The sequence below is a fragment of the Typopeltis vanoorti genome, chromosome 14 (genome assembly GCF_054136105.1).
Source record: "Typopeltis vanoorti isolate ZY-2024b chromosome 14, IOZ_Tvanoo_1.0, whole genome shotgun sequence".
In the NCBI taxonomy this organism is placed as follows: Eukaryota; Metazoa; Arthropoda; class Arachnida; order Uropygi; family Thelyphonidae; genus Typopeltis; species Typopeltis vanoorti.
Window position 1 is genome coordinate 50,961,084 of NC_143562.1, and position 24,363 is coordinate 50,985,446.

The 24,363-nt window shown below is 36.2% G+C and overlaps 1 protein-coding gene across 1 annotated transcript in view; it reads left to right on the top strand.

The window, feature by feature from the left end:
- Nucleotides 1–1,624: 1,624 nt before the first annotated feature.
- LOC150099463 (synaptotagmin-7-like) overlaps nucleotides 1,625–24,363 on the top strand; it is a 42,318-nt gene continuing 19,579 nt past the window's right edge. The window contains exons 1-2 of the mRNA XM_090404189.1: nucleotides 1,625–1,728; nucleotides 21,496–21,745. Of these exons, the coding sequence (XP_090260315.1) occupies nucleotides 21,574–21,745 (172 nt within the window). The 5' untranslated portion in view covers nucleotides 1,625–1,728; nucleotides 21,496–21,573. The remainder of the gene's footprint in view (nucleotides 1,729–21,495; nucleotides 21,746–24,363) is intronic.

The following is a 24,363-nucleotide window of genomic DNA, read 5'->3' on the forward strand; positions in this document are numbered from 1 at the left end:
TAATGTTAAAGGAGCGGTGATTAATACCCTTCGAGGGTAATGGATGGCAATGCTGTTCCAATGAAGTTTAACTGAGGTTCGGCTGCTGTTATCCCCCAGGGGCGCTGAGATTCGAGAGTTATGAGTACGCTCTCTTAGGGTTTTTGCTTTAAGGGAGAAATTTGAGTCTCCGGGGAAAGTGTTCTCCGGCACGGCCCGCTGAGGGGCTTTGTCGGTGAATGATTTTCTTCGTAATTTGAGCGGTTCTGCACGGTGGTGGCGTGTGGGTGGAAGGCCAACGCTGAGATGGACGGTCTTTCGCCCACGAATGAGTGGCCTAGGGATCGTCCGAATTTTTAGAGACGGCTTTACCTTTATTTATATTTACATATGGCAATGCTGTTCCAATGAAGTTTAACTGAGGTTCGGCTGTTGCTGTTACCTCCTGGGACGCCGAGATTCAAGCGTTTGAGTTCGCTCTCTTAAAGTTTTTGCCTTAAGGGAGCAATTTGAGTCTCCGGGGAAAGTGTTCTCCTGCACGGCCCGCTGAGCGGCTTTGTCGGTGAATGCTTTTCTTCGGGATATGAGCGGTTCTGCTCGGTGGTGGTGTGTGGGTGGAAGTCCATCACTGAGTGGAGGCAACGTTGAGATGGACGGTCTTTCGCCCACGATTGAGTGGCCTAGGGATCGTCCCAATTTTTAGAGATGGCTTTACCTTTAAATATGGCAATGCTGTAGCCAATGAAGGTCTAGCTGAGGCTCGGCTATTGCTGTTACCCTCCTGCCATGATCAGAGCTTTAATAGCTCAGTAACACCTTATCCCTACACTGTCCTCTACAGATAACGAGGATGATGAAAAGCATTCTTGCTTCGCCCCTTTAAGTCAGTCCTTATAAGGATAAGGATTATTGAAAGGGTGGTTGATCGACCGTGAGATGCTGTGATTAATACCCTTGGAGGGTAATGGATGGCAATGATGTAGCCAATGAACTACTAATTGAGGCTCGGCTATTGCTGTTACCTTCCTGCCATGATCAGAGTTTTATATTATTGAAGATTTGTAATTTAACATTACATATCCCATTGTAAAAAAAAATACTATTGTAAAAAAATTATAATCATTTATAGTCTTATATTTTTTTGTTAATGATTATAAATTTAAAGTTATATTACTTTTTAAAATTTATTCCAATTTATGGGCTTTCTTGCAAGTATTTGAAATAATATAATAAACCTTGAAGTAACTTTCTTGTTACTGAACCCAGCAGTGTGTTGAAATTCAATCAAGGTCTTTACTGTATGATATAAAATTAAACTCAAGTTTCATTTATTTCCCCTTCGCTGTTTTTATTACGACACTGTTTACCTAAATCACATAATATATTTGTACTCGAAACCTATTCTGATAACACATTTATATCTTGATGTGTTATGATCACCTAAACAAATGTGGGCAAATGTATTCCCCCCCCTCCTAAACCGTGATTTCGAATCCCTTCAGCTTCACTAAATCTATCCATTGCTACTTCACTCTCCCTCTGAGTTTTATTCATCCTCTACTATCAAAACAACTCTAACTTCCTGTCGTCGTCTTACCCATGCGCAAATATCATCACTGCCGTCAAAGGAGGCGTGGGTGACCTCGCTCCGTACCATATGGAGTGTGTGTGTCGAAGCCGAGTGTCAACGTTGTACATGCAATGCTATCAATAATGAAAGTGTTCACCTAATATACTCTAGTCATCAAGGTAAGAAAAATAGGATAGTATGAAATATAGGTGTTTTTTTTTTTTATTGTTGTCTTTAAATGCTACATAGAGTATATCGTAAGCATTTCAAAATTGATGAATGTGTTTTTCTCTAGGTTCATCAGGTGGATTTGACATTTAGAAGATACGTACAGATAATACTACTATTTTCTTAGCATTTCTTTCCCAAATTATCCGTCTCCTGAAAAGGTTTTGTAGCTCTTCAATTACCTCTTCTACACACATTATTTCTTTTTGCTCTAGTCATTTTCTACAATTGTGTATTTTTAGCTCCCCCTAAAGTAAGTGTTGAAGGAATATATTAAATAAGTATTAAAATTAATATTTAATTTTAAGTATATATTTTAATATTTAATTTAATGTAATAATATATAATAAATAAAATTTAATTAATAACAAATATATCTCTCATCAGCAGAAAAGTTAGGTATTTATTTTATTTAATAATAATAATAACAAAATATATTTAATTGTTTTATACCAACAGAAAAATTTTCAATTCTATTACTATTAATGAATAATTATTATATCTCTTATTTAATTAATAACCTATATTTTATTATTCAACAGAATATTGCAATTAGCGTACCCAATATCAAAATATGAAAACATTCTCCATAGTTTAGGGGGCATCTCCGTAGTTTAGTTGGTTTCGACGATGCTTTTTGTTTAGAAAGACCTAGGTTCGACGGGTGCAAATCTTTATCAAAAGGAAGTGGCATGCTTTCTCCTCCCAGAAACTCATATTTTTTATCTTTCATATCTGACAAATCACACAGAAGCATAAACATAATTGACGCCCACAAAACTCGGTACAATCAGGATAAACCGCAAGTAAATTAGCTTAGCAGCGATGGGCCATTGAGGTCAACAGGCAAGGGAAACAAAAGACATAAAGCACATTCTTCTCAATGTCCTTTAGGTAACAAAAAACACTGTTAAGAGTGTTTTTGTTTCCTAAAAGTTTTCCTTCGAGTGATGGACTGAGTCCATCACTCGAAGGTCTTGCTTGTTGGTGGAAGTTTAGTATGTGTGCTTTATCCGCTCTTTGTGAGCATTTTGTGTTGTTTCAGCTTTCTTTTGCAATAAATGTTTTCGGTCTTCTGTGTTTGAAGCGGTCTGAGGCTACAATAGCCTCAAACCGCTGTTTGTCAATCAGCTGTTTGTCGTATTAGCTGATTTGGTGGTCATCTGTGACTGTGAAGAATTTTTCTGCAATGCCTCTCATGTGAGTCTTGATTTCTGCTAGTTTAGTTTCTCGATGTAGGTGGAGGTTTCTGATGAACAAGGGAGCGTTTACCGCCATTCTTAGGCATTTGTTTTAGATCATTTGTTCTAATCTTTGAACGTTCTTTTAGTAGTATGTCCCTAAGCTGGTGAGGCGTAGATTAGTTGAGGTCTTATCACTGATTTGTAGAGAAGAATTTTGTTGTTTATGTTTAGGAGGCTGTTCCTATTCAGGAGCGGGTATAGCTGTGCTATGGTCTGGTTGGCTTTGATAGAGACACTATCGACGTGCGTCTTGAAGGTTAGGCTTTTATCCAGCCCAGCTCCTAGGTATTTGGCTGATTTCTGGCAAGGGATGGCTTTTTCAAACATTTGTATGGTTATGTTCGGTTCTGCTTTCGCCTGGTGAATAGTACTGCGGAACGTTTTTCTGGGTTGAGTGAGATCCGCCATTTGCTGTACCAATTCTCTATTTCGTTGATTGCTGCAGTTTATGGCCAATTGGGGACGGAGAGATCTGGCTAAGATGATCATGTTCTTCTGCGTAGAGGGCGGTGATGGATTTGGACAACTTGGGGAGATCTGCCATGTATATGGAGAAGAGTAGGGAAGACAGTAGGGAGTCTTGTGGGACTTCATCCGTGATTCTTCTTTCTGTGAATCCAATTCCATTGATTTTTTATCCTAAATTTCCTGTTGTTCAGATAGGACTTGATGAGTAGGACTAGTGGTATTGTGATTCCGATTTGATGTAGCTTGTAAAGTAGTTCATAGTGCCAGATTCTGTCGAATACCTAAGCTATGTCCAGGAAGATTGCGCCAGAGTGCTGTTGACATTCGTATCCTTGGTAATGTATTCTATGATTCTGTGGATTTATTTAGTTGTGGAGGCTGTTTTCTAAAGCCAAATTGTTCGTCTGGTATGACGTAGTTGTTTTATGCTGGATCCGTGCAAGTATTGTGCGTTCGGCTATCTTGCCCATGCATGATAGTAGGCTAATTAGTCAATAATTCAGTGGAAACTGTGTAAAACAACTACGTCATACCAGACGAACAATTTGGAATTAAGAGGACGTCTGTGAGTTTCACCCTGGGTAATGATTTAGCCGTAAGATGGCATTGGTGATGGCTTCTAGATGCATAATGCCTTTACGTGGGAGCAGCTTGAGCGCCTTCTTCGTGATTCTGTCGGGACCCGGGACCTTCTTGGTACTGAGATTTTTTAATAATCTGGTATATTTCTACTGACGATATGGGTTTGTTGTGGGATTGGAGTTTGGCGTTCTGAGTTATTTTGCACACTTGGATGTGGATTTTTTATGAAGTTTAAGTGTACTTCGCAATATTTGGGGTCGTATTGTTTTTCCAAGCTATCTGCAAAGACGTCCGCCTTTTTTTTTTTTTTTTTCATCTTTATAGGCTATTCCGTATTCACTTCTGATTGGAGGGAGTGTATCATGTTTTGAGCGAAGCAACCTCATAACTGTCCATATTGACTGGTCTTCTGTGTTTAGATGATATATCTTGTTTTTCCAAAGTTGGTTTCGGTGGTCTTTTAGTGCGTATCGAACCTGGTTCGTTACTCTATTAACTTCTAGTTTATCCTCTGGAGTCTATTTCTGCACGTGTAGTATGTAACAAATACTACATGTGCGGTTGTATTTGTTACATAGGATATTGCTGCCAATATTTGTTTTTCAGAGGTTGCCACTTTCTTTTCTATTTCTTCAGTACATGTTTTGTGGTACTGGTCCTAGGTTTCCTGGAGGGCTGTGGGGAGTTGGTTCCAGTTGATAAAGGTGTTGTCTTCGTTTAGATCGTGTGTGGTGCCTAGTTGCAGCATGATAGGGTTGTGGTCCGAGCTCATTTAGTTGATAGCCTCTATTTGATAGCCGTCTGCTGCGTTCTTTAGCCTTATTACATCTATTACGTCTGGTCGGCCAGTGGCTCCATAGAATGTGGGTTCCGTAGGTCCTATTGTTGCCATGTTTCTTGTAGTAGCATATATGTTTCGTGTTCTGCGGTTATTTGCATTTATACTGTTCCAGGTTGGATGTTTGGCATTAAAATCTTTGGCTATGATCATTGCTCTACCTGTGTTCAGTAATTCCTTCCGGGTCTTATTCTGGGAGTTTTTTTATTTATGTATTATTATTTGACGTGTGTTAAGGCTTCAGATGAAAAACCATGATTTGGCTGTGGTGCAAGCCTATGCACCTAATCTGGAGTCAGAATACTCTGCCTTCCTAGAGGAAGTGGATGCTGCTTTTGACAGGGTGGCGGACATGGAATCAGTCCTGCTAATGGGTGACTTCAATGCACATGTTGGAACAGATGACCAGACATGGAGGGGTGTAGTTTGGAGGAACGGTGCTCCTGACCTTAACGCGAATGGGTTGAAATTATTGGACTTCTGCTGTATTAACAGCTTGTCCATAATGAATACCTTCTTCCAGCACCGAGAAGTCCGTAAGTATACCTGGTACAGGGATACACTAGAACAAAGGTCTGATTGACTTCTTTATAGTCTCAGCAGACCTATTTTCCTCAGTGTTGGACGTTCTTGTGAGAAGAGGGGCAGAACTGTCAACTGACCACCACCTTGTTGTCTGCACTCTACGGCTTCAGAAACCAGATGCTACCATCAACGCTGGTAGGCCTAAGCAGCTATACCGCGTGAAATGGTAGACATTGGAAAATGAGGCTGTGAGGAAGAATTTTACAGGTGACATTTCCTTCAAGTTCAAAGAGATTCCCAATCATACTGCAGATGTTGAGGAGGAATGGAAGCTGTTCAGAACAGCTGGCACTGCCTCTGCACTCTTGTGGTGTGGCAGAAATCGGCTCGGCGTGGTAACGGGCAGTGAGAAAAGGACACCTTGGTGGAACCAAGAAGTCCGAAAAACTGTCAGTGCAAAAAAGGAGTCCTACCTAACATGGCTTAGAGTCAGGTCACTTGAGATGCGTTTGCGGTATGCTGGCACGAAAAGCTGCTGCTAAGGCAGTAAAGACAGCAAAGCAGAAGACTTGGGAAGCCTTTGGAGAAAGATTAGACTCATCCTATGCAAATGCAAACAAAGTATTCTGGCAGACCATCCGCCGCCTTCGAGGGAGGAAATCGTGCACAGCAAGGGCAGTTAAGGCCTCTGATGGTGCACTTTTAACAACCGAGAAGGATATCCTCCACAGATGGAGGGAATACTTTGAGAGCCTTCTTAACCCGGGTGGCCCAGCAGTTGTGGACATCCAAGAGGTGCAGATCGGGGAAATGACTAGTCTCACAGAAGGAGAGGTCCATTTAGCAATAAAATCGCTAAAATCGGGCAAGGCTGCTGGCGATGATGAAATTCGGTCGAAATGCTAAAAGCCTTAAATCGAGACGGTGTTCTCTGGCTGACTCGAGTGTGTCAAGCTGCTTGGATATATGGGCGAGCACCAAAGCAATGACAGACAGGCATAATAATAGCAGTCTTTAAGAAGGGAGACCAGAAGGATTGCAGTAACTATCGTGGCATCTCTCTGTTCAGCCTGCCTGGGAAAGTGTATGCTAAGTGCTTGGAAAGACGGTGCAGGAGCATAGTTGAGTGAAAGTTCCAGGAAGAACAATGTGGCTTTTGTCCTGGTAGAAGCACAACTGACCAAATCTTCACTTTAAGGCAAGTCTTTGAGAAATCTTGGGAATATGTCAAGAATGTCTGCACATGTTTTGTGGACTTGGAGAAGGCATATGACCGGGTTCCTCGGGATAAGCTTTGGCAAGTAGTACAGGAGTATGGAGTGGATGGCCAACTATTAACTGCCATCAAGTCCCTGTATGAATGCCCAGAGTTTTGTGTCAGGGTAAACAGCACAAAATCTGAACCTTTCACAGTCTCCGTTGGCCTCCGCCAAGGGTGTGTTCTGTCACCCCTCCTTTTCATAATATTTATGGACTGGATTGATAGGCACAGCCGAAGCAGTGAGTGTGTCAGAATTGGAAAATGTAGCATTGGACGTCTGCTTTTTGCAGATGACCTCTAGCGGACCCTGGATAGGTCTGTAGCTGTTTGTGCAGACGTCTCGGAACGAAGATCAGGGTGGCCAAAACTGAAACATTTGTGATCTCAAGACAATCCTCCCAGTGCACTCTAAATGTAAGTGCAGTCCCAATGAGGCAGGTGAAGAAGTTTAAATACCTTGGATCGATATTCACGAATGATGGAAAATGGGACGTAGAGCTAGCTACTCGAATTGGCTTAGCAAGCTCAATATTGCGGGAGCTTGGCCGTTCGGTAGTATTGAAGCAGGAGTTAAGCCAGAAAGCAAAGCTGGTTGTCTTCAATACAGGCTAGGTCCCCATCCTCACCTATAATCATGAGAGTTGGGTAATGACCGAAAGAATGCGGACACGAATCCAAGCTGCTGATATGAGATTTCTTTGAGGGGTTGCGGGGCTGACAAAACTCGACAGAGTCAGAAGCTCTGCAATTCGCGAAACCCTCAATACTCAACCGCTGCTTCTCCGTGTTGAGAGATCACAGTTACGTTGTTGCGGGCACCTGGTGAGGATGCCACAGGAGAGGCTCCCTCAGCAGGACCTCTTTGCCAAGCCAGAGAGTGGGAGGCCACGTGGAAAGCCAAGGACTCGCTGGATAGATTATATCCAAAACCTTGGGTGGACACGTTTGGGAATCCCACCAGAACACCTGGGCTTGGTGGCAGAGGATCGTGACCATTGGAAGTTCCTCTTGCAGCTGTTGCCCCCACAACCCAATTAGGAAGAGTGGGCCTTGAATTTATGTATTTTGGGGGCTGTAGGTTTCAAATATCTTGAAGATGTTTGTGTTTTCCATGTACACTTCGATTCCGGTTGTTTCAACGTGTTCTGTTCGGGGCTTAGCGATTTCATTATGTTCTATTCCACTTTTGATGAATATAGCGGTAAGGATAATATCGACTTTATCAGAATTCGTGTAGTTCTGCAGCGAATTCGTGTAGTTCTAGGATCTTGTTTGTCAGTCCATTCGCTTTTTAGCTGACAATCTCTAGTGAAGTGGGTTTCCTGTTCTGTTTATCCATTGAAGATTGCTGAGAACAGTAACCGAGTATGCCTAAAGATGACGTTCTTGGCTTCTTGTGTTGCGTTATATATATATATATATATATATATATATATAATGATGATTTTGTGGTACCTATTGCAAACATTTCTTTCAAAGATGCTCAGTGTGATTGCAATCTGCAAACGAAGACGAGGAATAGAAGGCTTAATCTCGCTTGGTTGACTTAGTGGTTGGCGTATTTGTTCTCCAGCCAATAGGGCCGCTCATTCGAATCTCGCATTGTCATGGATGTTTGTGATTATTATTAAGTGGGAGATGAATTTCATCTCTCCGGTAAAGGGCCACTGTCTTGCTTATTGGAGTCCTGAAGTGGCTTGAAAAAGTTTCATATCTGGTCTTCTCTAGAGAAAGGTTTCCTGACTGTGTAAAAAATAATTAAAGACATAAAATATGAGATTAATAAAAAAAAATAGGCAAAAAGCCGTAGCTGACTCATGGTACGGTATTGGTTTACAAAACGTTTTAGATAAACTTGATGAGAGCCGCATAAAAAACTGGAGTTTACCTTATGGTATAGGCATTATTTTATTGGAAGTATTCTACAATAGCTGCAATGGATTAGTACCGTGAAAATGTAATATTTGAATTATTACGGAATTTGAGTCCACGCATCCTGTTGATTGAAGAGTGGGTGCTTTATCCACTCGGCCACCCAGATCCGTTATGGTCAACATGAGTGGGTGGGCTTGATTAGTAGTGATTGGTCAGTTCTTACTCTACTGATGTCAAGGAGCTAAGGAATACACGAAAAATATCCACATCACTTCATTGCTACCTCTTGTAATGCATGAATAAACGATGCCTTGCTCTTGTTGTCTCTATACCTTTTGTTCTTCCACTTGCATAAAGAAACATAAATTTGAATAATTTCATATAGCATATCTTTAATCCGCTCGAGAGTGACCAATGATGATATTCCCTTATCCAACATACCGTAACTGTTTGTGTTTGCGAACCTGTAGTACTTTCAATGGTCACCTTCTGTTATGCTTAATTTGGAACAATATTCAATGCATGATACAGTGTGCATAATATTCTTCCAATCCCTGACTGTATTTAAGCAGTCATTTGTCTTGTATTAGCACTTCTGTTGCACTTTACGATCCTGTTCATCCTTCGTTGTTTCTAACGTCGATAAATCTCTTGCAGACATCTCCAATATTAAGTTAATATTTTTACATTTCAATTAACAAACACGAGTAACGTATTAGTGACAGTAGGTGGCTTGCAGTGTCCTATTCTACTCAAATTAGAAGCCGGTATTTTTTTTTATTATTGTTATTTTATGGAATTTTACTGCGCAATTTTGTTTAATTTACGTGGAACCTTCGTGCAAGTGAATATTGTTATGCAGCAATAATTATAAGAACAAAGAGGTATTTATTTAGTATATTTTAAATAAGAGTAAGAATTTTTATTTATGCTGAGCTTTAGTATTTATTTTTGAACGATATATTTTTATACTGTGAATCAGGATCTAAGTTAGGTAACGAAAGTCCGTGCCACTGGGAAATTTAGAACTCCTTATAGGGGAGGGTATATCAAAATACACCATAAATTTTAATAAATTTATGGTGTATTAGCGGTCTACTTGTAGCTTAGATCTGTGACAAATGGCTAAGAGGAGTGCGACAGATTAATCGACCGTGAGATGCGGTGATTAATACCCTTGGAGGGTAATGGATGGCAATGCTGTAGCCAATCAAGTTTTAACTGAGGCTCGGCTATTGCTGTTACTCTCCTGCCATGATCAGAGCTTTAATAGCTTAATAACACCTTATCCCTACACTGTCCTCTACAGATAACGGGGAAGATGAAAAGCATTCTTGCTTAGCCCCTTTAAACCAGTCCTTATAGCTTCCATGTTACTGTGGTCCTCTGAAAATTATACTGAGTGATATTTTCATTCTTAATATTCAAATTTTAATATTCACAGTTTTTATTTATTTATTCGTGTAGGGTTCCCCCCTTTTCTCAACTGTCCCTTAGGAATGGTTGAGCCCTCCTAGTGAGGAATCAAATATGTATTTTATGACTGTAGATCTATGTATGTTCACTGGCCGGTTTGCATATTCTGAGGAACGAAAACCCCAGGGGTAAAATGGGGGGTAAAATCCTCTACCTCCGTATGAGACCGAATTTCTCACTTTAAGTCGAAAAAGACCAGATGAAGGTTCTTCACGTCATGGACGAGAATCTAACCCATGTCTTTCCAACCAAATGGCTTCGTCTACACCCAGCTACCGAGCTCAATATTCATAGTGATTTGGCTAAATAAATTTTAAAGAATTTGGTATGACTAGTAATAATTTTTAATATATTTTAGTCTACAGTGATGCCAGAAAGTTTGGCATCAGACAAGACTAATGCCATCTCAAGCTTAACACCAGAACTGAATTATTTATTTATTTATTTCTTATTTTTATTTATTTATTTTATAGCACATATCTTCCTCCTACAAAAAAATTATTTATAAACTTATAGTTTAAGAATTCTTTTTTTTTTTTTTGTTTGTTTACATTGGCACTAATTCCAACAAAATTGAACCAAACGAATTTACTATGTTATTTACAATACACCATTTTGTTTTTTATATGCTTTAGAATAATTAATGTGCGATTTTTATGAATCTCAATTGTCGATCACAGGAATTGATTGAGGTGTTTTCAAATTGGATTATGGAAGGTTATGTAATATTTGACACTATTTTGATGGTGAAGGGTTTCAGGTACTTTAGATTTATTTAAATAATTAATTAACAACCCAGTTTGTTTGCTTTTTTCTAGTTCGGTATTGCTTTTAAATTCAAATTTTGTGCTGAAGCCAAAGTCACGTACTAACATGTCCGAGATTCATTAAAGTAATGTCCAAAAATGTGAAAAAATATTAAATTATATATCCCTCCCCCAGTTCTAATTAGACACTTAACTTTTCACTTTCCTCCTCTAGCTCTTATTATTATATTCATAGAATGGCATTATTTGGATCTTGCCATGCGTATCCTAGTCCTGATTGAAAAAATCTTGTGCCAAAGTTATAGATGATATTACTTGCTTGTTGGATAGCGAAACATGGCTTGGTTGGTGGTTTTGTACAGACGAATTTTGGTATTTGTGGTGATTAGTTGGATTTCTAGATATTAATTAGGCTTTTATGGAATTCGAGAGCTTTGTGCTTTCTTTATCATTATATCAGAGTATCGATGCAGGAACCAAGGTAATGAAAATCATTCCCTTCAAGAGTGTACTCATTTAGCATAATATTTCCTTCTACAGTATTCTGTTCTTTAAAATATTTGAAAAAAGTTAACCAAAAATAAAAAAATGAAATCATAGCAGCAAGATAAAGGAGAAAGATTTCATACCGCAGATTTAGAATTATATCGTTACAAAGAGTCAAAATTTTTAATTTTTCAAATTAAAAAATATTAATCATAAATACACAAAGACGTGATTACATAAATTCACGTATCATCACTTCAGACATTTAGAGCTAAGGCTATATAATTCCGTATTATACAAGTCAACTAAACGAATTATATACAGGATAATTACTTGTCATCATAATGTAAGTTTATTTTATTTATTATTATTTCAAAGATATTATAGTAAATTTTATAAAACTCTTTTGTAGTTTTAAAATTCTATGAAAAATATGATAAATAATTTGTATTTTTTGTTAATTATAAAACATATTATTAGTTTTTTACCTTTACTTGGAAATAACCAAATATATTAAATGAAGAGTGAATAATAGTTTTTATGTTTAACCCCGTGGATTGGCCGGGATGAGAATAGTCTCACTATAGCCCATGCATGTCATACAAGGCGACTAAAATGGGTACCCAGGGAGGGTAACGGATGGCAATGCTGTATCCAATGAAGTTTTAATTGAGGACGGCTATTGCTGTTACCCTCCTGCAATGATCAGAGCTTATAGCCCTACTAGGGGTGGGCACGCCAGGCGCCTACGGCGCCCAACCCCTCGTGTTCCGGACTGGTAGGCCGCTTCTCCTTGAATTCTGATGACTCGAATTTTGAAGACTCGACACTCAGGGTAGCCCCTGAGTTTCAAAACGTTTCAAAAAACGCGACATAAAGAGGCTTATCATTTTATATATATAGGGTAGATTTACACCATGCATACATTTTCTTCTACAGATAACGGGGAATATGAAAAGCATTCTTGCTTCGCCCATCTAGCAAGGGAAAAAATAAAAAAATGTTTATTCCTCGTGGGTATGCATTTGTCTTAGTTATTCTCAGGCGTGAATTATTCCAGTAAATTTGCATAAGAGAGGTTAAATTACATGATTCAGTGATGTGGCGTTATTAATTTCTTTTACGCAGAATATGGGTGGCATTAACATCTAAGAAACAATTACTGCTGTTGAGATGAACCTAAAATGGTATGTTGCTGATCGATGTTCTACATTGTAAATTAAGCGAGTCATCTCTCTCTTCCTTCATTTCCGAAAGTGTAACTAAGATTCTTAAAGACACATTTGGATAACTTTTTCTACTCTACTAAATTAAATTGAACTCATTAAATGTGCGCTTCTAGAAAGATTAGTAGCTAGGCTAACGGGGAAATTTTTACACACTAAAAAGAGGTTTTACTGTCAAATATAAAAATCAGTCTCTCTCTCTCTCTCTCTCTCTCTCTCTCTCACACACACACACACAAACTAATTTCTTGCATCAGCACTGCTACCGATAGCATGGAATTAAAAATTAAAATTACCTCCGGTGATTTTAAATATTCATCCATTAGCATATCAGCTAATTTTCCTTCGAAAACTCCTATGGCCCATCCAACTTTCTATCATTTCAGATGATAGAAGCTATTTAAATACTCCATCTATGTCTTCAGCCAGGTCTCTCTCTCCTTGGAAATGACAGGAAGTAGAGAAATGCGATAATAAAAGAATTTCCTCCTTCAGCGACAAGACACTCAGACAACTTGATATCGTTGTTAAGAGGAAACGAAATAGCCATAAGGCAGAAACTGGAACAACTTTCGGAAGACAGATAAGTGCATCAGCCCAGCCTTTGCCAATCCATAAATTTTCTTACTCATAACCTTCCTTTGCACGGAAAAACCTTGAAATGCTGTTCCCTACCTCCATAAACATATGAAGGAAATACAAAACATAATAGAAGCGTGATATATGAATTACATAAAAATATGCAAGGTATCCTTATAAGGATTGGCTAAATAGGGCGAAGCAAGAATGCTTTTCATATTCCCCGTTATCTGTAGAGGACAGTGTAAGGATAAGATGTTATTGATCTCATATTTGTAGATTTAGGGACTCAAAAACACACGTGTTAAACAGATTATTTTATTGATTACAAATAAAATAAACTTGACGTTTCGACCTCTATATCGAGGTCATCATCGGAAGAATACAACTGTATGCAGAACCAAGCTACATGCTCATGCTTTCTATACTAGTAAACTAAATCTACGCAGTTAATAAATCTTTTTTCTAGCCTGACCTCTAGTGATAGAAAAGAAAAACAAATGAATAAAAAAAAAAAAAAAAAAAAAAAAAAAAAATATATATATATATATATATATATATATATATACATATTATAAATAGATAAATGCAACTACAATAAACTGTTAGAGTCTTCATGTATTAATATTCTGGATAGTTACAAAATGATTTCTTTCAGTTGCTATTGAATGTTCTAAACACTTCACCAAGTCACCAGGTGAAGTGTTTAGAACATTCAATAGCAACATTCAAAATTCCCACTACAAGAAGACAACCTGGTGACTTGGTGAAGTGTTTAGAACATTCAATAGCAACTGAAAGAAATCATTTTGTAACTATCCAGAATATTAATACATGAGGACTCTAACAGTTTATTGTAGTTGCATTTATCTATTTATAATATGTATATATATATATATATATATATATATATATATATATATATATATATATATATATTTTTTTTTTTTTTTTTATTTTATTTATTTATTTATTTTTTTATTTATTTATTTATTTAAGTTTTTTTTTTTTTTTTTTTTATTCATTTGTTTTTCTTTTCTATCACTAGAGGTCAGGCTAGAAAAAAGATTTATTAACTGCGTAGATTTAGTTTACTAGTATAGAAAGCATGAGCATGTAGCTTGGTTCTGCTTACAGTTGTATTCTTCCGATGATGACCTCGATATAGAGGTCGAAACGTCAAGTTTATTTTATTTGTAATCAATAAAATAATCTGTTTAACACGTGTGTTTTTGAGTCCCTAAATCTACAAATATGAGTGCTGATCACCGTGTAACCCTAAAAGAAAGAAAGATGTTATTGAGCTATATAAAGCTCCAATCATGGCAGGATGGTAACAGCAATAACCGATCCTCAGTTAAAACTTCATTGCCTACAGTATTGCCATCCATTACCCTCCCTGTTTACTCATTTTAGTCGCCTCGTACGACATGCATGAGCTACAATGGGCCATTCTTATCCGGCAAATATCAATTTTTAAAAAAATATATAAAGAAAATATATTCGTTATATATTTTGTTATATTATATAATTTAAGGATTTTTTTCTTAATTTTTAAAATAGTTAAATAATTTAGATGCTTTATCTATTAAAATATCCTCAGTTAAAACTTCATTGCCTACAGTATTGCCATCCATTACCCTCCCTGTTTACTCATTTTAGTCGCCTCGTACGACATGCATGAGCTACAATGGGCCATTCTTATCCGGCAAATATCAATTTTTAAAAAAATATATAAAGAAAATATATTCGTTATATATTTTGTTATATTATATAATTTAAGGATTTTTTTCTTAATTTTTAAAATAGTTAAATAATTTAGATGCTTTATCTATTAAAATATAGTCACACATATTTATTATATTAATAATTTGTTAAATTGTTAAATTTTATTTAAAATTTGTTCTAATTTTAATTCTCAAGTTATCTACAATAAAGTGAACACAGTTGTGATAGAGCGTTTTTTTTATCTTTTAGTTTTATATTTTTGAAATATATGTTATTATTTCATATGTATGAAACTTCTCTGCTAACAGAGAAACTTCATATATATATGAAATAATAATAACCATTATTAATAACAATATATATTTAACTCATACACAGTATCTCTTTTATTCAAACTTCTCGTGAAATGAATCACACACACACACACACACACACACACACACACACACACACACACACACACACACACACACACACACACAGAGAGAGAGAGAGAGAGAGAGAGAGAGAGAGAGAGAGAGAGAGAGAGAGAGAGACAGTTGAAGTTTAGTGAACACAGACGTTTACATAAATGATTAGGTTATAAGTCAGGATATAGAAATGAGTTTTCGCAACATAAGGCATTTGAATTGAGTGGTTTGGAATTACAGTTAAAGTAACATTGTTATAAGGCCAGGTCGGTGTGTTAGGTTCGTTAATGGCATCTAATCTCCGTTTATCAAGAAAGGGAAAAAATAGCTGTCTTAGGGAGGAGAAACTCTGCTGCTACCATATGAGACCAAAGAACTCACCTTCAAATGAAAAGTCCATATAAAAGTTCCTCGCGTCTTTGACAGGATTCAGAGAGCAAATGTTTTAACATTCTCGTTACCTCGCTTTGTGGGAGTTGAAGTGGTGATATGTTCAAAACTTTCACGTTGCTGACAACTGATTTTGGCAGAATTATTTATTGGTAGTAGGAGAAGAAATGCGAGAACAAAGAGTCATTTTGAAGTTGATAAAGATATAGTGAGGAAGGTGTTTACAGGAGATTTTTTTCCTGGAAGGTAGTAGCTGTATCTTTGCTGCGAATGTGATGAACACAAAGTTTCTGAATAATTTAAGGCTGACAAGATAATTGCATTCAGAGTAACGATTACCATTTCTAATAGTGGAAATAGACATACGTGATTTGTAATTTTTATCTTAGTGGACCACGTGAGTCTCTAAATTGTATGGTTGTTGGGAATAATTTTTATATACACTTATCATTTTCGACTTTCTGTTAAATCATTATTATTATTTTTTTAAATTACACCAACCCAACTAAAGCAAGCGTCCGTGACTGTCTTATGTTGGCAATTGTTTGTATTCTCCTGGCCGGTTTACATGTTTTACACAAAAAATAACCGTAGATTTTGAAAGGGAAAAAAAGGAGGGGGGAGATATAATGCCTGCTTAGCGGCTTTTGCCTGAAAAGTCCTTGTAAATCTGTTAAAAATGTCCCAACTAATATCTCGAAATCTTCTACATATATATTCAGTTTTCACTTGAAATGCAAACCAGCCACACATCACTCCCCACTTCAACGCTAAACGACGTTTCGATTGTCTTTGACACCGTTTCCGGACTGTAGATGATTGGAAAAGGGCTTTGTGGAGCGAGGAATCACGCTTCCAAATGTTTCACTCTGTTGATCGTGTTTTGGAGATTACCCGAGGAAACGGTTCTGGCGGGACTACTCCATTCCAACTGTCAAGTTTGGTGGAGGCTCGGTAATGGTATGGGAATGTTTCAGTTGGATGGGTCTTGGTCCATTGGTGGACTCAAAACCATCACGTTTGAGCTACATGGATATCCTGGACAATTTCATGCTTCAGACGCTATGGAAGTACTTTGGCAGTAACTGATGCATGTTTCAACACGACGATGCTCCATGCAATACTGCACTGCCTGTCCGAGACTGGTTTACAAAAAATAACGTTGAAGTGTTGGACTAGCCGACTCAGAATCCCGACCTCAACCCATCGAAAATCTTTGAGACGAATTAGATCGTCGAATTCGCTCCAGACTACAGTCACTGTCATCAACAATGTGGCTAGCTTTTCGCGAGGAATGGGGAAATATTCCTATTAGGACGTGTCAGAAATCGGTTGAAAGCATGTCTAGAAGGACAATTGATGTCATTCAGGCCAAAGATGGGTCTTCTCAGTACTTGAAATGTCATTAAAATACATTTTTGACCATAACTAGGTGTCCAAACACTTTTGTCAACATAGTGTATGTATGCGTCTGTGTGTATAATGTGTCTCTCACCCAAGAAATATTGTAAACATACTTAACATCGGCAGTACCCTGGGCATAGTTTGTGTGAAACAGAAAGTCTGTTATTGGTTTGCATTGATCAGGCTCTTCCGAGCATTGTGAATACGCAAAAACACTTTCATGTCTTGAAATGAAGTTACAGTTTGTGGAAATCTATTTTAAGGATGCCATTTCTATTGCATATCCCATACTGCTTGATAAGATTTCTGCTGATAGCTACCGCAAATTCATGGAATGCTGGAAATTTGCATATTTAATTTTTCTTTTAATGTAAAAGACAGTTTCAGTTTGCTATCGTTTTCCAAAATGCAGTGGATTTAAATTTACAGAGCACAGTTTGTGTAGTATTGGTGTTTGTGTAATATTTAAAAACTTTTATTTTCTTGTGCTGAGTTCTCTAGGATCAAAAATTAAATTTAACTTATGATTGTTATTCTTTTATCCTTAGGCTGGGAGTATCCTGAACATTCAACAACAATAATTATAATATTACTGTAATAATTAAAATTTAAATATATATTTTAGAGGAATAATTAACATATTTATATATTTTACGATAACAATTAAAATTTTATATATATTTTATATTTTCCAAGTTTATTTAGCATAAGTATACGTTCTATTTGCTTAAATTTTTCAATACAGATATATTTTATTATCCATGTTGATGTAGTTCTTCGACGAGTAAAATATTGATTATTGTTCTCATGGAAACGGTACGTCACATCCGTTTCACATTGTCTGGCAAGCCACACATTTGTCATTTTCATTTGATTTATGTACATATTTCGAGACAAGGTTGAATTTTTGATAGTCGTAATATAGTGATTGAAATAAACTTAATATAGCAATCTGTATGAACATAAAATTATAGTTTTCATTTGAAAATGTTTTTAATTCTTGACGATTTTGGATTCTATATGTATACATTATTTTAATAAATTTTGCAGTATAATATATTATTATAATACTTGCGTGGGTTTACTATTTGCCTGTTAATCCGATGGTACGTACTATATATTACCTGTATTAGATATGGAAAAGAAGTCACTGATGTAATATGTTGCTATGTTGAACTGCATTGTAAGTTTTGCATAAATGCTTCATACTAGGCCTTGATGTATATGAAATTACTTTTCGTTAGTCTTCCTTCCCGAAATTTTTAGACGAATAACCACAATAATTTCAGCAAAGTGATTCTTAGAAAGACACATAAGCAGCGCATTTTAATTTGGATTGTGCTAAACAAGAAATATTATAAAGAATGAAATAGGAAAAGAAAAATTACAGTTGTTTTCTTCTAAGAATTGTGAAAATTCGTGAAACTTAAATGATGAGTAATATATATATATATATATATATATATATATATATATGCGCAGGACCGCACATAAACCTTACAACTTCCTCTGACTTTTTCCTGTTGGAATTTTGTCGGAGAGTGGAACAATTGAAAACAGCTATATTCTAAATTTGGACTAAACTAGATAGTGTAGGACATATACAAAGGATGCACCCCCCCCCTCCTTCCCAATTAGGCGCCCTGCAGTGTTGTTCGATTGAGTTGAATTTTATAAGGGACTCCTAATGTTCAAAACCGCTATATCCAAAATTTGTCAGAAATTTATTGAACTGTGTGTGTGTGTGTGTGTGTGTGTGTGTGTGTGTGTGTGTGTGTGTGTGTGTGTGTGTGTGTGTGTGTGTGTGTGTGTGTGTGTGTGTGTGTGTGTGTGTGTGTGTGTGTGGCAGTTTTGAAAAGCAGCTAAATTACTTGCAAAGAATTAAGTTAAAGAATAAATAGAATAAGAATAATCCCTGTTTATATTTAAAAGAATTTCCATTCACACACCAGTAACACGTTATAATATCTGTAGGTCGCATATATTTCATATGTACGTTTTCTGTTGATATTATTGCAAATACAGTATTAGGTAAAGTAAAGATCGCGTAACATTACATTACATTATGTGAAGTTAAGCAACCGTATCATCAAATCCCAAGCATGCGTGTTCTTCACTATCTATTCTGAACACAATCAAATAAGAATTCGTCTGCCTAATTGTTATGAATTTTTTTTTTTTTTTTTTTGCACAAAAGAAAATACAAGCAGAAGAATTGTCGAAATAATAATACAGAGTTTATCTCTATAGTATTTTAAATAAAATATAAACATTCCTTATTTTAAAGAGATGAAAATCCAATTGCATGCGTGCGCTAAAGGGAGAGTACATGTTCTACAAGCTAACGGATGTCAAGCAGATGGCGCAACACTTGTATTTCGTGATCAGACTCTATAGCTTGGCAAAATTATTCCCTATTTTGTTTCTTCTTCTTCCCCCCCCCCCCCCCTCACAATACAATATGAGCCACAGATGCAGATAACAGAATGGTAATTAGTTTAATTGGAGATTACACAACAGGCAATATTTACAATAAAATAAACGTTTCAGTGAAGAAGTTGTATATATTTGACAGCGAAATGATTAATTATTTCTGCATCACTGCAACAAACGTTTGACAGTGCATAAAGTGATGTAAAAATGGAAAAAAAAATTTTTCCCGCAACATTTCCGATTTCAGGCTCTTTTAATAATAAATTCTTTAAGATTTAGGGGGAAAAAGACATATATTGTACTTATATTTGGATTTCGTAGTAAAGGTTCGGTGTAATGGTTGAGACAGTTGTAGGTGTCCTCCCGCGATGAGTCTTCGGACTCCTTGGAGGAATCAGGAATAATAATAATAATAATATAATTTTAAGCTTACGGGCTGTACTTTCTTCAGTGTATCGTTTTCTCATTTATAGTCTCGGTAATTTTTTAATTTCTAATTATAATAAATTTAAAAATATCAAATTTAACTTATCTAAAATTTTGTAAATATTAAAATCTACAAAAAATGTTATAGTATTTCAGTTTTTAATGCATATTTATTTTTTAATAGAAAATAATTAGAAAACACCTTTACTAATTTAATATATTGAAACTTAATTCATGAACAGTTCACATGACCGTGAGATGCGATCATGGAGGGTAATGGATGGCAATGCTGTAGCTAATGAAGTTCTAACCGAGGCTCGACTATTGCTGTTACCCTCTTGCCATGATCAGAGCTTTAATAGCTCAATAACCGTATCCATACACTGTCCTCTACAGATAACGGGGAAGATGAAAACCATTCTTGCTTCACCCCTTTAAGCCAGTCATTATAAGGATAAAGACTACTGATACTTTCATCCCCGTGTAGTTGCCTGGATAAGAATAGCACCAATATAGCTAATGCATGTTGTACGAGCGATAAAATTGGTACCCAGATAGGGTAATGGATGGCAATGCTGTAGCTAATGAAGTTCTAACTGAGGTTCGGCTATTGCTGTTACCCTCTTGCCATGATCAGAGCTTTATAGCTCAATAACACTCTATCCTTCACTGTCCTCTTCAGACAACGGGGAATATGAAAAGCATTCTTGCTTCGCCCGCCAGTCCTTATAAGGACTAATGAAAATTTCTAGGAGGGTTAGACGTCGACCGCGAGATGCGGTGATTAATACCATTGGAGAGTAATGGATGGCAATGCTGTAGCCAATGAAGTTCTAATTGAGGCTCGGCTGTTGCTGTTACTCTCATGCCATGATCAGAGCTTTAATAGTTAGATAACACCTTATCCCTATACTGTCCTCTACAGATAACGGGGAAGATGAAAAGCAATCTTGCTTCGCCCCTTTAAGCCAGTCCTTATAAGGACTATACTGAAAATTTCATTTTACGCTGAAGATGAAAGCAAGTTTAGCGTTCTTCGTTTTAATTGAATCTTATTTTTAGATGAATAAATATTTTTTTCTGGTTGAAGATGGTTACATTTTTTATTTTATAGATTAATAAATAGGTGACAGTTTCATATTTTTTATTATAGATAAACAAGAGCTTCGTACAGTATTGTTTATTATAGAGGATGGCCGATAAATTACGAGGGGGTTTAAACATTTAATAATTTATTTATTTTTTTTTTTTGTTATAATGAAATACTTATAAATAAATATAGAATGTTTGCTATAAGTATATAAATATGGTAGTGATTGGAGAGAGAGAGAGAGTACAATAGTCTAATAACAAGTATGCTACTATTTATTTGCATAATAGTTATCCTTCCCCCCTGCGCTGATTTTGAAAGACAACAATATGGCACTAGGTAGCGCAACTGTTCCTCAACCTAGAGGTATAATTGACGAAAAAGTACTAGCATAAATTGTTAAACGGAAACTAAATATTGTCATGTAACAACTTGCTATAACTAACCTATGTGTGCAAGAGAGATAGGACATATGGCTGCGCTAATAGAATTATAACTGATCTATTCCAGTTAACGTTGGTGTGCACTTCCTTCGTGTAATTCACCTCGTAAAGCGTTCGTTCGTTATGGAATGAGTGAGAGTCACTGATGATGTGCTCCTGCTGTTGTCGATATTGTCCATCCCCTATTTATTCCCGCAAAGTAATCGATGATATGAAAGGATTTATTCTAAGGAAAGATTCTAGATCAACAGAAGGAGGTGATGACTTGGAATCTTTATCATTTTACGTACCAAGAAGACATTCGTCAGCTGTTACATGTGAGTATATTAAATATATCACGGATTTCATTATTTTGATAATTAGGGAATTCTGTTTAAGCGCTGAAAGAAAAAGGAAAATTTTTAAAAAAAAGTTGATATATTGAGATTTATTAAATGACATCTAAGGCTGACAATATTGATACGAGTCCCATGACATTTCATTTTATAGTTGCATGGTAATTTCAATGTTTAGAATATATACAGTGCAGTGGTGTGTAATATTATATACCAATCTCTTTCCTTTTTGAAATTCAGCGCCCTCTATCAACGTGTTATATTGATCGTGTATGCTAGTATTTTTAGAGTTATTTAAAAATTCTTTAACTTGGCGTGTTTACAGTCTGTCTAAGAGCTATTATTGCCATCAGCCTATTTTAGTATTTTCATTAAGTATTGCGAGGCAGAACCATAACAAGATTTATCATATCTCAGTACAGACTCATTTAGGGATTCGTAGATGAGTTTCCTAGTTCATGTCTTGCAAGTAGCACATTTTAAACAGTAATATGCGCAGGGTTTTGTGTATATAGTTAATGTGTGTGTGTTCCACTGCATGTGGTCTAAGTTCAGGCTTAAATATTTGATGTTTGAAACCTCCTGGATTGTTGGGGAAGGACAGGTTTTTATTTTCTTTGGGCAATGTGAGGTATGGCATTTAAGTGATATGCAGGAGACATCTATAGCCATCCTAGGGTTTCTAAATATGAGTTCAGATTTATTGCTCTTTATTACGATAGAATTACGCATGAGCCAATCAGTGATTATGTTGAAGTCTGTAAATGTTGTAAGTCCATTGTTAGGTCTTTGTGTATGGATATGAATAGTGTTTCATCTGCGTACTGATAGAAGTCACTAAATAGCTTCAGGTTGGATAGATCGTTTACATAAATATTGAAAAAGGCATGGATAGAATTGCCCCTTGTGGAATGTCACAATTAATCTCAGTTCTGTTGCTATATGTGGGATTTATTTTTGGAATATTGGTTCTGTTTTTTAGAAGGTCTTCGATCCAGTTGTGGATCGAAGTTTCCTCTTATGCCAACCGCTTCAAGTGTTTTTTTTTTAAATAAAATAATGAAAACGTATGTACTCTATGGTGTTAGAAACTTTAGAGAAGTCAGATGCTAGTTCAAAGGCAAAGTGGGTTTTGTGCGGAGATGAGTTGAATATGTCACAGGGCTCATCCAGTAAGATATCGGTTCCTTTATTTTTTGCGAAATCCGTATTGAGGTTTAGATATTATATTGAATTACTCTAGATATGTGGATATTTTTTTCATTCCCATTCCGTTCCATAATTTTTTCTATTATGAACAGCGAGGATATAGGCCTGTAATTGTTAATTTCATCGGATTTTCGTTTTCTATGTAGTGGAATTATCACTGTTGTTTTATGCCTGGTGGTATTTTGTATTTCTGAAATATTAGGTTTAGCAATTTGAGTATAACTGGCGATACGGTAGGGAAGTGCACTTCGATATCCCTTGGTTGTTTTAAAATTCATTGGATGTTTAAAAGTTGATGTTTGAGATAATCGTATTCAAAGCTTTTTATGTTATCGAGGGGAACTAGTCTTGTTTTGTGTTTGGATAATGTTAGTTAGCATTTGGCTTTCCAAGATGGTATAGTTCGTTTTAACTTCGTTTCTTGAAAGTATAATTAAATTTGTCCGCTAGTTGCTTGTTACTTCAACCGTGTTTGGCAAAATTCTGGATAACAGTCGTTGAGCCAGTAGGAAGTGGTATTTTTATGCTTCGTTTATTATTGACTATATTCGTTTAATTTTTCCTTTATTTAATTTAATTTTACTGGTGTAATAATTACATTTAATTCGGCATGTTTCGCAATGGAAGTTGTTTTTGTTCTATATATCGCTTTTTAAGCTCTGATTTACATGGATTCTTTCCAGCTTATACCATAAATTGTCTTTATTGTATATTTTAAGTAATAATGAATTAACACTACTACTGTGCTTGGGTGGGTATAGTTATCCAAATGATGAATGTACTTTGTACTATGTCTTTACTAATAAGAAAATATGACATATTAATTTCAACGCTATTATTTTTATTAGTAGTAGTATTTGTAACTATTCTCAAAGACGAATAAAAATATTATAACAATTATTAATATGCAACAGTAAATTCCATTTTTCTCACAATTTCTACTTTTTACGTTCAATATATAAACTTAGCACTAAACTAAAGTAGGCCTATAGCTTTTCGTTTGCAAACATGTAGAATTGTTTGTTTACGTTTGAATAAAGCATAAAACAAGAATATAATTTCGTGTCACGTATAAAATTTTTCAATATATTATTGAAACCGGTTGGAGTTTGATTCTAAATGAAACAACTCATCATTAGGATGCAATAGAAACGGCAACTGGTGAATTAGCGACCATCCTGCTGATCGACGCAACACCTGATTCTCAGCTCCAATGGCAAGTGAACTCTATAAGGAAGGCAGGTGTCTTATCAAGGTCATTTTCAAACGCCTAAGAATGTTCTCCAACAGGTGCAACGAGGCACTGCATCCTGATGGCGTGTATGTAACTGTTGGGATCTTAGTAGCTATGCGTTAAGCAAAAGGTGTAAGCAAACGCAATGTACAGAAGA